Source organism: Suricata suricatta, chromosome 10 (assembly GCF_006229205.1).
Source record: "Suricata suricatta isolate VVHF042 chromosome 10, meerkat_22Aug2017_6uvM2_HiC, whole genome shotgun sequence".
Lineage (NCBI taxonomy): Eukaryota > Metazoa > Chordata > Mammalia > Carnivora > Herpestidae > Suricata > Suricata suricatta.
Window position 1 is genome coordinate 75,840,710 of NC_043709.1, and position 14,255 is coordinate 75,854,964.

Below are 14,255 nucleotides of genomic sequence, written 5' to 3' on the forward strand. Positions count from 1 at the left end.
ACTACTTCGTGCTCTGCGGGATCGACGCAGACAGCGGGTTGGAGCCCGACGAGCTGGCGGGTAAGGCCGGGCTGCGGCGGCGCGGGGGTCCCCTCAGGGACGTGAGGGACGCTGCGGGGACGCGCGGGAGGCGGGTTCTAGACAAAGTCGGCTCCCGGCGGCGCCCGCTCTCCATCCCGACTGGCGCTCGGGAGGCGATTTAATGACATTGTTATTTATTCCGCGTGCAGGGTGCGCTGCTGAGCCCGCGGGCGTCGCGCTGCTGAGGGCGCTCGCCTAGGGCTTTCGCCTCGCAGGCGCGGGGTTATTAATAACGGGGGCGGGGGCGGCCCGGAGGGCACGGCCCCCACCCCGTACGCAGGCCCCCTCGCCCGCAGCTGCTGGCGGAGGCGGCCGGTGAGTCACTGGGCGCGCTAACTCCCCGGCCCTGCTGCGATCCGGTGCATCCTACCCCCTCCGCCTGGCTGCGAAGTTTCAGCCCTGGCACGTGATGGGGCGCGCAGACCCCTTCGGGGGAGGCGGCGACCGAGACCGCTGGGCGGCGGGGGTCGCGTCCACCGAGGCGGTGATGGCCCGCTGGGCGAGTGCGGGTGGAGGCTGGTTGGACTTCATCCTTGACTGTGCCGGGTCTGCGCGGCTTCCCGCCTCGGGATCTGCGATGTCGATCGACTCACCTTTTGCAATCCTGTCTATTTGGCAGTGTCATGGGAGCTGGCGAGGACCTTTGAATGCTTGGGACTCGGCACGACGCTTTGTTGACACTACCTACACTGCTTCTGAGTTTAGTAGTTGGACATTCTCCCCTCAGTTGAGTGCACAGTGTGTTACTGCCTGGCGTTTCTTGGAGGAGCACCGTTTCCTTCGTTTTACTCATTTGATGGCGCAGTGCGGGGCTGATCTGGGAACCGACGCTGGGAAAAGGGGCCGTGAAAGGATGGTTGCTGGTGGGGTGGGTAATGGGTGCGCAGTGTTGAGAGGAGGCTGGGGAGGAATGACCGATTCCGTTTTTCACGCCTCTTTCTGCTTGCCTTCTTGGGATCTAAATCTTGATTTTTTTGTTGTTGTTGCTAATGGGTGAGACAAGTGACATCTATCGCCTGAACTTTATCTGTGTCAGTGTCAAACACTTAGCTCATAGCCTTTCAGAACAGCTTGCTTTGGACATAGCATGCTTTGTTGATTGCACCAATGTGTATTTTTGTTTTCTCTTTTACTTTTTTTGGGAGTAGGAGAGGGGACTCAGAAAATATGTTAAATACTAAACAATACTAAACAAAAGTGGTCAGCGGTTAAGATACAGTACTGATCAACTCGTGTCTTAGCTAAGACAGTATCTTTTAAAGCCAGGCTCACAGCAAAACCTTTTCAACAAAAACGCTCAGTCTAGTTTTAAAGAATTTTTGGAAAAGAGAGATGAGTACCAGGTTTTTCTATATGTGTAATTATATAATCATATTGTTTCTTCAATTAAAATTTCATGTACATATAAGAGAATATCATTGGGGTTTTTTTGTCAGTTTTTATTTTTTATGAAATTTTATTTTATTTTATTTTTTTTTACTTTATAAAGTTTCATATGAGAATATCATTGTTAAGTGATAATGAAGTTAGAAAACATGTCTGCATAGAGATCTAGAGATATTCCTCTTTGGGGATTGAAGGGATTATTTTACTTTCCTAGAATCCTTTCTTCCCTAAACTTTGTAATCATTTGTGGTACCGAGTCACTTGGAGGCCTTTTGTCAGTAGTGACTGATGAAAGGAAAAAGCCAGTATTTTTTCCTTCTCTATCTCCAATCTGTATGCCTAGTAAAGCTGAAACACCTGTAGGGGGGCCTGGGAGCCTTCAGGTGCAGTGTAGATGGCTTTAACAAAATTAAGGAGTTAAAAATTAACTTTTAATTCTTTTTTTATTTTAGATACTAACTGGCTTCTCTTTTTGGAGTATTATTCATGAGTGTGGATGATTCTTTGAGATTTGTGCTCCCCACAATATTTGTTGTTTTGCATAATAATCATTTCTGCCTGATAATATTTCAGCACAATGATTCATTCACCAAATAGTTTTGAAAGCCTTAAGGTGTAGATTGTGCTCCAGGCACTGGGGGCAGCTGTGAGCAAAGCAGTCAAAAATCCCTGCCCTGGTAGTGCTTACATTCTAGTGTAAGCAAAGAATGAAAATACCGAGTTTGCCCCATGTCTGTAAGTGCTATGAGGAAAAATACAGCAGGGAAATGAGACTAGGGCAGTGCCAGCACAATGGTGGGATGGTGGGGTTGCAGATTTTAAATAATATGGTTAGGGAAGGTCTTCCAGGAAAGTCACCTTAGAACAGAGATATGAGGGACAGGAGGAACCAAGCCGTGAGGATTGTCTTGGGGGAACAGCATTGCAGACCATGCATGCAAGGATGAGGTGGGAGAGTGCCTGGTGTATGCAGGTTAACTGTAGGCTCTCCAGGGTAGTTGGAGCTGAGTGGGGAGGAAAGAGAAAGGGTAGGGAGATTGTGTAGGGCCAAATAGACAATTGTGGAGCCTTTACTCTGAGATGGGAAACTACCAGGAGGTTTTGAGCAGTGCAAAGATAAGATTTGAAAGATTTGCTGTACTCTCTGAAAGGATTGCAATGGCTGCCTTGTTGATTAGACTATGTCAAAGGCAAGGTTAGAAGGAGACCAGTTAGGAGGCTCTTTTTCATTATCCAACGTGGGAGGTGTTGGTGGCTTGGACCAAAGCAGTAGCTGTGGAGTGGTGAGAAACAGGATATATTTTGGAGGTAGAGCCAGCAGGACTTGCTAATGAATTGGATGTGGTATTCATATTCAAAAAAAGAGATCAAGGATGATTCTAAGATTTGTGGCCCAAACAATTATAAGCATTTCTATTTACTGAAATAGACGGATGGAGAAGCAGGCTGGAGAAGATTAGCTTAGTTTTGAACATGGTAAGTTTGAGGTACCCATTAGACATTTAGATGGAGATGTCAGGTGGGTAAGGCATCTCTCCGGGGTCAAAATTTATATATAGATAAAAACTGAAAGCCATGATATTGGATGACCCAGGGAGTGAGTATAGGTAGAAAAGAGAAGAGGCTCAAGGATTCAATCCTGGAGATACTCCAACATTCAGGATGAGGAGGATGAAGAGGAAACAACCGGAAGAGATTAACAACTGTGGCCCGTAAGATGAGAGGAAAACCAGACAATGGAGTATCATGTTCCCAACTAACAATCTTCTTGACTGTTTCCACAGAGCTACATTTGAGGATGAGGAAACAAGGCCAGTGAGTTAGGCAAATTAGTCAGGAGGTTGTTTCTGTTTTGCTGCATTAATTTCAAAGTTAAAAATAGTTAAGTTTCTATTTTACTTTTATGGAACTGATCTATTTTTATCACACTGTTTCTTAGCAAGTTGTCACCTTGCCAGTAGAAGGTCTAAGTTGACTCCTATTAAACATAAATTGTACTCATTGTTTTACAGACTTTTTCTTAACATATGCATGTTTCTAGAATTCATGCTCTGCAGATGGTGGGTCATTGAAATAAAATTGAGGACACAAACCATATGATGAAGCAATAGTTAAATAGACTAAGTTAAACCTTATAGGAAAGTTTTCAGGGTTTTAGATACATTTTTTAGACACTCCTCCCAAAGCCTACCTTTATCAACAGAGGGAAAAACTTCTTTTATATATATAATTATATATATGTATTGATACACATATACACAGATATACCGGTATTTCCTATTGTTTTTCTTTAGCTCATCTTAGCTGTTGTGCTTCTCCTATATGCTGCATATTAAAAAAACTTTTTAGTCTTAATTTATTTTTGAGAGAGAGACAGACAGAATGCGAGTGGGAGAGGAACAGAGAGAGAGGGAGACGCAGAATCTGAATCAGGCTCCAGGCTCTGAGCTGTCAGCACGGAGCCTGATGCGGGGCTTGAATTCACTGACCATTATATCATGACGCTCAACTGACTGAACCACCCAGGTGCCCCTCGCTGTATATTTTTAAAATGCACTTTATCCATAGACAAAAAATGTCCTTTAGATACTAAAGTAGAAGTATTTTAATTTTCTTCAAGTGTTAAACACACGAAAAAGATTTCAAATTGGTTATTGAATAAAGAAGAAAGGAGGTATAAATAGAAGTTGTTAGAAATAGTTGACATGAGAGAAGGCAGACATCATTTTGAAATTTTCTTTTATGTCTCTCACTCCCTCTAAGACCTAGCTGTAAGAATTTACATGGCTTGATTTACAGCAGCAAATTTTTTAGGCAATAGAAAAATGAAGGACCTTTACTTAAGTAACATAAATAGGCAAGCCCCCCCCTCCAGAGGGGCTATGGTCTTTGCCCTCTCTCTTTCAGAGGGCCTTATACACAGTGTTTAATAAGTGAATGAGTATGAAGTTTACATATGAGTCCACAAATTGTGTGGTGACCAGAATATCTTAAAGCATTTCAGTGGTATGGCACCTGGGTTGCTCAGTTAGTTGAGTGTCTGACTTTGGCTCAGGTCAGGATCTTGCAGTCCATGATTTCGAGCCCCATGTTGGGCTCTATGCTGACAGCTCAGAGCCTGAAGCCTGCTTCAGATTCTGTGTCTCCCTCTCTCTCTGGTTCTCCCCTGCTTGCACTGTCTCTCTCTCTTTCGAAAATAAACAAACATTTAAAAAAAAGTAAAAAAAAATAATAAAGCATTCCAGTGGTAGCCTGGATTCAGTTCTGCTGAGGGATACTTAAGTATGATGGGTGAGATCCCTGTCGCAGGCCTTTGTTTAGGTCTCTTCCGTGGTGCCTCTCTTTATTTTTAGCTTTGGTTGTCTTGGGTGTGGCTTCCAGAAGAGCTTTGAGGTAGTGAAGACTATGGTCTAAATTCAGATACAGTTAACCCTTGGTTAAGAGGGCTGAACCCCCCTACACAGTTGAAAATCCACATATAACTTTTGACTCCTCCAAAACTTAAGAAGCCTTACTGATAATATAATCAACACACATTTTGTATGTTGCATGTATTATATACTGTATTCTAACAATATAATAAGAAAGAAAAGAAAATATTATTAAGATAATTGTAAGGAAGGGTGCCTTCGTGGCTCACTTGGTTAGGTGTCTGACTTCGGCTTAGGTCATGATTTCATGGTTTGTGAGTTCGAGCTGTGCGTCAGGCTCTGTGCTGACAGCCTAGATCCTGCTTCGAATTCTGTGTCTCCCTCTCTCTCTGCCCTAGCCCCATTTGTGCTCTCTGTTTCTGTCTCTCCAAAAAGTAATAATCATTAAAAAAAAAAAAGAAATTGTTAAGGAAGAGAAAATACATTCACAGTACTATGCTGTAGTTATTTTTAAAAATCTGCATGTAGGTAGACCTGTACAGTTCAAACGTGTTGTTCAAGGTCAACTGTACAAAGTTTAGTTGAGACTGACAGTATTATGCCATGATAGTTCTGGAAGGGACGTCAGACATCATTTATCAGGGAAGAAACCAAGGCTAAGAGATTAAGGACCTTTTCAAAGAACACATTTGACTAGCAACAGACAGCTGACTAGAGCCTAGTTGTTCTAGTATAATACAATGCTCCATAGTTATTTTATTTAAGCTCAGAAAAAAGATGAGCTTGACTTGAGTCTAGCAAGCATTTCAGGCTTGCCTTTATTCCAGACTACATGTAAGAGTTAAGACTGCTATAGTATGCGTTTAAAAGCAATGGCCTGATGTACAGGCTTGGGTGGGTTAGAGCTGCCCTGATATCTTCATTGTTAGCTATGTTGACATTGCTGATTTTAAAAATAAAACTGTCAAGTTATTTTACCAGGAAAAATGGGTTTATTCAGGAATAGCAGAGGATTGCAATTCAGGACATTTGAACTACCGCAAAACCATAGGCAAGTCTGGAGAAGAAAGTAGTAAAGAAGGGAGTCAGGAAGGGGCTCTTATAAAAAGTCCACTGGAGTAAACTGGGAGTTCAAAATGTAGTGACTTTTCAGTGTCACTGAATTGTGACAGTCTCTTACTGGGTGGGCTGTTGGCAGGCAAGGAGAAAACCTTTCTTCCTCCTGCTGAGGCAGTAGTTTGGACATGCAGGATCTCTTTTTGTTGGTTCTGCATTTGAAAAAGTGTGGACAAAAGAATGTATGATCGTTTGTGAAACCATAATTAGAGCTGGATGCACAGTCAGAAGCCAAGAGTCCAATCCTGGCCTGATACTTAGGGCATCTGTGGGCTTCAGTGTTTTCATCTATTTTGAAGAGGTAAATGAGGTAACTGATTTCTGAACATACCACCCCTCTCTTTCATGAGCCTAAACTTGTTTTTGAGTGAAAAAACTAAACATATCTATTTAAAAAAAATTAATTCTAAATGGCACAGAGTAGGGGTACCTGGGTGGCTCAGTCCGTGAAGCAACCGACTTCGGCTCAGGTCATGATCTCATGGTCTATGGGTTTGAGCCCAGCATCTGGCGGTGTGCTGACAGCTCAGAGCTTAGAGCCTGCTTCAGATTGTGTCTCCCCCCTTGCCCCTTCCCTGCTGTCACTCTTTCTTTCTCTCTCTCTCTCAGGAAATGAATGAACATTAAAAAATTTTAAAGTATTTATTTATTTTGAGAGAGAAGGAGCATGAGCTGGGGGAAGGGCAGAGAGAGAGAAGAGAGAGAATCCCAAGCAGGCTCTGTGTTGTCAGCACAGAGTCCCCCAATATGGGGTTCAGTCGCATGAACCATGAGATCATGACCTGAGCTGAGACCAAGAGTCAGATGCTTAGCTGACTGAGCTACCCAGGTGCCCCTAAAATTTGTTAGCCTATTCCTTCTCTCCTGACATAAACTATGATAAATTAATAAACCTTTTTTTAAAAGAGCTTTATGCAAGCAAGTATGCAGGTAATAGCAAGAATTTTTTTAATTTTTTTTTTGTTTTTTAAGCAGATAACATGTCTTATTTATTTAAAAACTAATGCCAGGTGACACATAAATGGTGGGTAGTGTTTATGAAATTTCAGAAAGTGGTTGTACTAAAGATCAGTTGTAGCTCCAGTTGTGATTTTAGAGGAATATCTTAGGAAATTGCATTCATAGTTTCCTTCTTCATGAGCATTCCACATCAGTTTTGGGCATGGTCAGCCAGGACAGTTTCTTTGTTTCTGTCAAGTTTTTGTGTTTATTATAACTTGCATAATCTGTTCCATCTAAGACTCAACTTGTTGAAATGGCACCATGTAATGACCAAAAACTTTGAGTAAGACTGTCTTTTCCTCTTTACTTTTTAAACAAAATGAGTGTAAGGAGCTAAGAAGTGAGAATTCTAGGAATAAAAGTGGAAATATTTTATATGCTGCTGGAATAGCACATCATGAGGATAAAAACATGAAACAGTTGCTTTCTGAGACATCCCTGCGCCTTTTCCAAGAATCTGTGACTTTAACTTTATTCTAAATTAAATAGTATAACTGTTTTAGTTAACATGAAAATTTTGAATTAATACCTTACATTTTTCTTTTATAAACTTCTATATGTCACCAGTACAAAGCTATTGTTGAAATGTTTTCTTTAAATGACTTTCAAGTATATGTACTAGCATTATTAAGTCAGAAGGAGTTTTAGGAAGTCACCTTATTCAATGGAGACATGAAATAGCTAACATTTATGGAGTCATGAATTGTGGTTGGTGATTTATAAGCATTATTTTTAGTTTTCACAATAACCTGAAGGTATCATTTCCCTCATTTTATAGGGGAGGAGGCTGAAGTTCAGTGAGATGTTCTCCAAACTCACGGAGACCAAAAGCTGGGATTGTATCCCAGGCTCTCTGACTCCAATGTAGTTCTCTTCTGCTGGGCCTTGCTGCTTCTCCAAATCCTCTAGACCAGCTGTCCTCAACTACTAGGTGGTGACATATTAGTGAGCCTGCCTCTTCTGAGCTGAGTCACAGTAATTATTAACAGTAGTTGAAATACTAAAGTTGTTAATGATAAAAGTTTAAAAAATAAATGGAATGGATTCAAGGTGTTCCCATTAAAGATGCCATTCTCTCTCAGTTCCATTCTTACGTGCTTTTTCAGATGGAAGACGAAGAGGTGGCATTTCATGCACCATGCCAGTAATTGTGTACAGCTGATACATAATGGGAAACATGTCTAGTTAATGCTACTGCTAAGCTACTGTTACTGATGAGCTGTGAATAGTTTTCACATGTTTGTACTCTCTTAGGAATACCACTGCAAAAGTATTCTTACTTGCTTCCCTTCTCTGTAGATTGAAAAAAAAAAATTTTTTTTGTTTGTAATCTGAGTACACACATGGGAGTACATTTTTCAATACTTAAGCTCATCTAGACTACTAGATACTTTTCTAAGTACTTTTTTCAATTATAAAATGTGACGGTATCTTGGAAAGCACTTTAAACGATAGAGTGCCATAAAAATAGGAGGTGAAATTGTAATTTTAAAGTTGTAGAATCTTTTAAGTTCACCCCTGCTTCGAGGACCAGCATGCTGAATGCATAGGTAGAGAGAGGTTTTAAACTGTGAAACCCAGTTTAAAGATATTTTTAAGTAGTCTATTTTCTGGATCTCAGAAGCCTTGTGATGTAAATCCACCTGTTTTACATAATTTTCTCCTGCGCAGACCTGGAATTGAGTTTCTGCTTTGAAGACATGTTTTCTTGCCCTTTCCTCTCATCCTCTTTTCTAGTATAGCACATTCGTACAGTCTTTTATTAACATGGGGAATTATTCTATAATTTGAGGAAACATTATGGTAGAAATGATACATAAATTAAGTTTCTAATAGACTTAATCCTTCTGTATAGTTTCGGGGGGCGCCTTGGTGGCTCAGTAGGTTAAATGTCTGACTTAGGCTCAGGTCATGATCTCACAGTTTGTGTGTTTGAGCCCACGTCGGGCTCTATGCTGACAGCTAGCTCAGAGCCTGGAGTCTGCTTTGGATTCTGTGTCTTCCTCTCTCTCTGTCCCTCTCCTGTTCATGCTCTGTCTCTCTCTGTCTCTCCAAAAAAAAAAAAAAAAAAAAAAAAAAAAAAAAAAAAGAATGAAAAAAAAATTTTTTAAATTCTTCTGTACAGTTCGGCACAAATTTGCTCAGACCAGGCTTTTTGTACCTTTTTCCCCCTAGTCCTTTCCACAAAGATCACCCTTACTTTCACCTTAACCCTCCTGAAGTCCCTTCCTATTGCTCTTTTGGTGGTCTCTTTCTGGGAAGAAGATGAAATATTCTTTTGATAAAAATTTCCAGGGTCATCATGGTGAAGAGTTTTTAATGTCTAACTAAATCCTCCAGTTACCCTCATCCGCAGCAGAAACTGGGCAGTTTCTGATTTCCCATTGTTTTTGAGGTTTAATACTTTGCCTCTATACCTTCAGTTTCTTTCCTTTGTCTTTTCTCAATTTGCTATATAAACAATATTCTTTCTATATACTAAATTTATATCATTCTTTTTTTCCCCTTTTGTTGTAAATTGGGACTAAAATAGCAAGGAGGGATTCTTACCTCCTAGGCAGTTAAGACAGGAATTGAGCATCTTGGACTCTTGTGTGATGATTTCCTGACATGGAAGTCTTCCCTATCATAAGAATCAATATTAGCATATAAAACAGAGTTCCATGAGAATCACCTACAGACTTGCATTGGAATAATTTGAGCAATAGAAATTTAGGACTAGTTATAGGTTTAAAGCTTAGGGTGATTCACTTTCAGGACCACAATGTTTTGTTTTATTTTCTAGGTTACTTTCTCTTCACTTCAACTTTACCCCTAACCTTTAAGGAAATTTAAATAGCTGGGGTAACAAGATAACAGATAAAGAATGTTTTCCATCTCCTGTCTCAAGTGTATTCTTTTTCTTAATAAACTTTTGTCTGGCTTTCAAAATATTCTGGCTCACCTCCAGGGAAATGAGCCTTCCAACTTGACTTCGTTTGCTTTGTGCCATTGTTCACGAGAACAATGACTGTGATTTCACAGTTTATTAAAACAAGCATTGGTACCATTGAGGTGAGTATGCCAAAATAGGTTGTTTTGTTTAGTTGTTCTCACTCCTGTCTGGCAGTGCTTATTTTTCCATTGGCAGCTCTAGCTACCGTTTGATTTAAAATAAATACAAGAAAGCTGTGTGTGCTCCAATGTAAAATTTTGTGTACTCCTCACAGTGAAGGATGGACAGGCTTCAATGTACTGTGAACCATTTGTAAACTGTCTTGTCCCTGGTGGAAGAGGTCAGTGGGAGAGAGCTAAAATGGGTATGTATATGGGAGGGTGGAAGGCTGTAGAAAACCACACCTCTTATTCCCAAAGTCCTCTTTTCCTGATCTTTTCATCTCTCACTCTCTCTTCTACTTGGAACACAGATTTTATGGTTAGAGTGTGAGAAATTGTGCAGGGATATCCAGACAAATGTCCTAGACTTTGGAGCCCCCAGATTTAATTCCCTGCTGGAGTTGCGCTGACTGAAAGTTTAAAAAATCACATTCATTCTTCCCTGGAAGAGAGAAAATTTAGATTTTTGAGTGTGGCCTAGGGCCACAAGAAGTAGACATACTTTGTTGAATCATCAGGGGGCAAAGGCCTTGATGTGAAATATCTGTTGACATGTATGCACGTTTAGTATTTACTTCTGTGCCCTGTTGAACTCTGTTAAATATGTCAGGTGACAGCTTTTATCTGAAACTTAGTCTTTGAGGGACAGCTGAAGCATTGGTATATGTGTGTGAGAGTTTTTTTTTTTTAATATGTGGGAGAAAGAAGTAACTTCCTAAATTCCTTGCTTTTAAAAATAAATCCTTTTTGAAATTCAGATTTGCTTTGGGACTTAAAGGAGAATGTAAATGGTTGTATTATTTTAGTAAATACAACCGAATAGTTTTTGACCATCTTCTGAAATGAGATATAGTCTCCTCTCAAGTGTGGGAACTGTTTTACACCCTGTTCCCCGACCTCTGCCTTTTGACCCCGGTGCTTTGTGAGGAGATTATGGGCCTTTGAGCTTTTTCCCAGTGTACCCAAGGTTTCCTTACACAGCAACATTAAAGCTTTATGCTTTTTTAAAAGATGCTCTTAGAATTGAGGAGAACATTTAGATTTAGTTGTGGACATGCCTTTTTTTCTTTAAATTTTTTCTTTAAGAAGTCCGTTTTTTTCTAACACTTTCAGAGTACCTGTATATTTTCTAATAGGAACTTTAAAGTTTTGTGGGTGTGTGTGACCAAATATGTTTTTTCTTTGGAGTAAAACTTTGTGATGTTGCTTATTTAGGGAGAGGCCAAAAATTACAGCTTTCCAGGATAAGGGAACCTAAGAGAGACCCTATATACTCCCCATTGTTGTCTATTTGGAATGAAAAGTTAAAGTCTGGATTCTGAGGGTGTCATGCAAGAGCAACAGATTGAATATTTTCAGAGAAAATCCTTCCTTTAATCTGCTTATTTGATAAATGCTTTTTAGATACCTTATTAGATGCCTAAAATAGAGTAGGATGAGGATCAGGGACAGACAGAAGGAGATGCGCACATTTGGTTTTGCTACTTGTTAGTAGAGCGTTTGTTTGTTTGTTTACACAGGATAAAATTAGTTTCAAAAATTAAGTACTGGGGACAATCTATTTTATTATAGTTTTGCATACTGTCTTCCGGTTTACCCAGAAAATTAAGCATTTGCTGTTTCACACATTGTAGTAGGACTTTCTGAGGAATATCTGTTTTACACACTGAAATGGTCCACCAGAGGTGAGGACAAATAAAATAATTGATTTGAATTAATAAAAGGCAGTAAGTGCTTTTTAAAAAGTTGTGGCTTTCCAGGACGCGTGGGCGGCTCCGTCAGTTGAATATCCGACTCTTGATTTTGACTCCTGGTCTCACAGTTGTGGGATTGAACCCCTGTTAGGCTGAGTGTGGAGCTTACTTGGGATTCTCTCTCTTTTTCTCTTTGCCCCTACCCTGCTCGCATTTCCTCTCTCTCAAAATAAAGAAGTTAATTAATTAAAAATAAAAAGTTGTGGCTTTTAAATTATAGAAGTAATATATGCTCATTTTAATAACTGGAGAATGATAAAAATAAAAAAATAAAAACTAGAGAATACAGATTGCATTAAAGAAAACAATGAACAGCTGTTATCCCAGAGGGGTAGAATTTAAAATAAAAATAGAAGTTCTGATTTCTGGTTACTAGTTAGATGCCAGAGTTTCTGGCATCTATCTGGCATTTATCTGAAGTGATGTGGTTAAATGAGCTGAGCAATAATCCAAGAAACACAGTAGCATTTTTTTATGTTGAAGTCATTGCCACTGATTTAGTATATGACATCTCTAAAGATCTCTGTAAATAATTACTGATTGAAAGGGTGAATAAATAAATGAAATGGAGTTGTCTATGTCAGGTGTTTAATTTGAGGGGTAAACATTAAATCCTTAGTACATGCAACAATTTCTTTTAACCAAAATCCTTTCTATCACCCGTAATTAAAGTGAAATGGGAAAAGAAAGAGTAGCTTTGAGCCCTAGGAGTTTAATGCTAAAATAATCTATTAAAGTTTTTTTTTTCCCTTATGTAAAAGAAAGGGGAAGTGCTGATGACAAATGAGATAGGAAGATGGGGGGAGCAGCTAGTAAGAAAAAGAGGCAGTCCAGTGACAAATAAGATAAACTCTGGGTTTTTCTTAGTGGGAATCTGATTTATTTGTAGTGATAGAGCAGAATGGAAATACGCTTAGGTGATATGAGATACCTCTGATGGAAAATCCGATGGTCTCCCTTCAGGTTGCTGGAAGAGAATCATATTTTCGGGAGGCCGATCGAGAAGCAGCAGCAGTTTTGACACTTACCCCTCACAGCTCCCTGCCTGTCTCCCATTGTAGGGGCTGTGTAAACATCTCATGGTTAGTGCTGGCACTGGCTGCAGAGAGCACAGAGAATGTCTGCAGTTTTTCTTTTCATGTAGTGGAGTAATAAGAACAAGGACAGTCTTTGATTGTCTGGCACTGTTTTGGCTGTTGGTGCTTTTAGATTCCCTTCTGTAAATGATTTTCCTCCTAAAATCCATTATGTAAACATATAAAACATCATAAACATATAAAATATGTTTAAATCAAATGAAGACCTTAAGAAAGCAAAGAAGGGATATTTATCATAGTAATTTGGAAAACTTATACAAGAGTGGATGTGCATATCTTTTTAAACTGTCAGTTAACTGTTATGAATAGGACTTTTGTCAATAACGACAGTGCATTCTAAAATTTTTTTGAGTAAAAGAAACAAACTCTTCTAAAAAAGAAAAAAACTACTCAAGCACAAGAGAGGGAGAGAAAGAGACCCCTAGTTAGTTTTTATCTGGAGAGTTCTTATTTGCATTTTTGTTTCTATTTAGTTAATTTTTAAGATGGGCCAAATTGAGGTGAATTTTAGTTCCTCTAAGTACTGTGACTGTCCTTGGTTCTTTAAAAAGTTTTTGGAGCATATACCACAGTAACTAAATAAAGCAGAGGGGCACCACTATAGGGAAGAAAGGGCTTCCCACATTTTTTCCCCACATCTGTGTTCCCACATTTTGTTTCTAGGACCAAATGTACGTGTTACTCACTCAAAACAGATACGTAGACTAGCCTGCTTTAAGTACTTCATGGAGTGGGAGATGAGTTGGGAAGAGAGGTTGAATCTAGTTTTTGGATGATTTTTCTGTCAGAATGCTTATTGTTACCGGTCAGAGAGGACCTAAGAAGTAAAGGAATCTGGCTGATTCACATTAACAAGTTTTTTAGGGGATTGGGTGTTCAGGTATAACTTGCACATAACTCTAGCTTTATTCATAGCAGTTCTTTACGCTGTGTCACCAATGCTGACTTTCTTTACAGGGTCCCTTCGTTCCTTCATGGTAATAAAATGGTGACAGTAGTTCAGGCTTCACATTTGCACATCACACCTTCCTTAGAAGAGCTTTCCTCCTCCACTCCCCAGTCTCATTCTGAAACAAAAATCTGGGTCTTTGCTATGATTAGACCCCTTTAGGTCACACTTTCCTGAGGCCCATCCTTAAAATATTGGTGTGGCAAGGAAGATGGAATTAAATTGACTTTTTAGAGACCAGTTTAGGATGAAAACTAGGGCTGCTTCACAGTGGAAGGGGAAGGGAAGTGGTTGTTAGGACCCAGCCTAACTGAATGCTAGACTATAAAGAATGCCCTTTGAGAGACAGAAAAGAGCCCTCAAAGGTTGTGAACAAAGGGAATGTCATCCTCAAAGCTCTGCT

General features: G+C 39.8%; 1 protein-coding gene across 1 annotated transcript in view; it reads left to right on the forward strand.

Annotated features, from left to right (window-relative positions):
* Positions 1–14,255, forward strand: part of DENND5B (DENN domain containing 5B) — a 185,048-nt gene that overhangs the window by 1,467 nt on the left and 169,326 nt on the right. The window contains exon 4 of the mRNA XM_029955517.1: positions 1–60. Within this exon, the coding sequence (XP_029811377.1) occupies positions 1–60 (60 nt within the window). The remainder of the gene's footprint in view (positions 61–14,255) is intronic.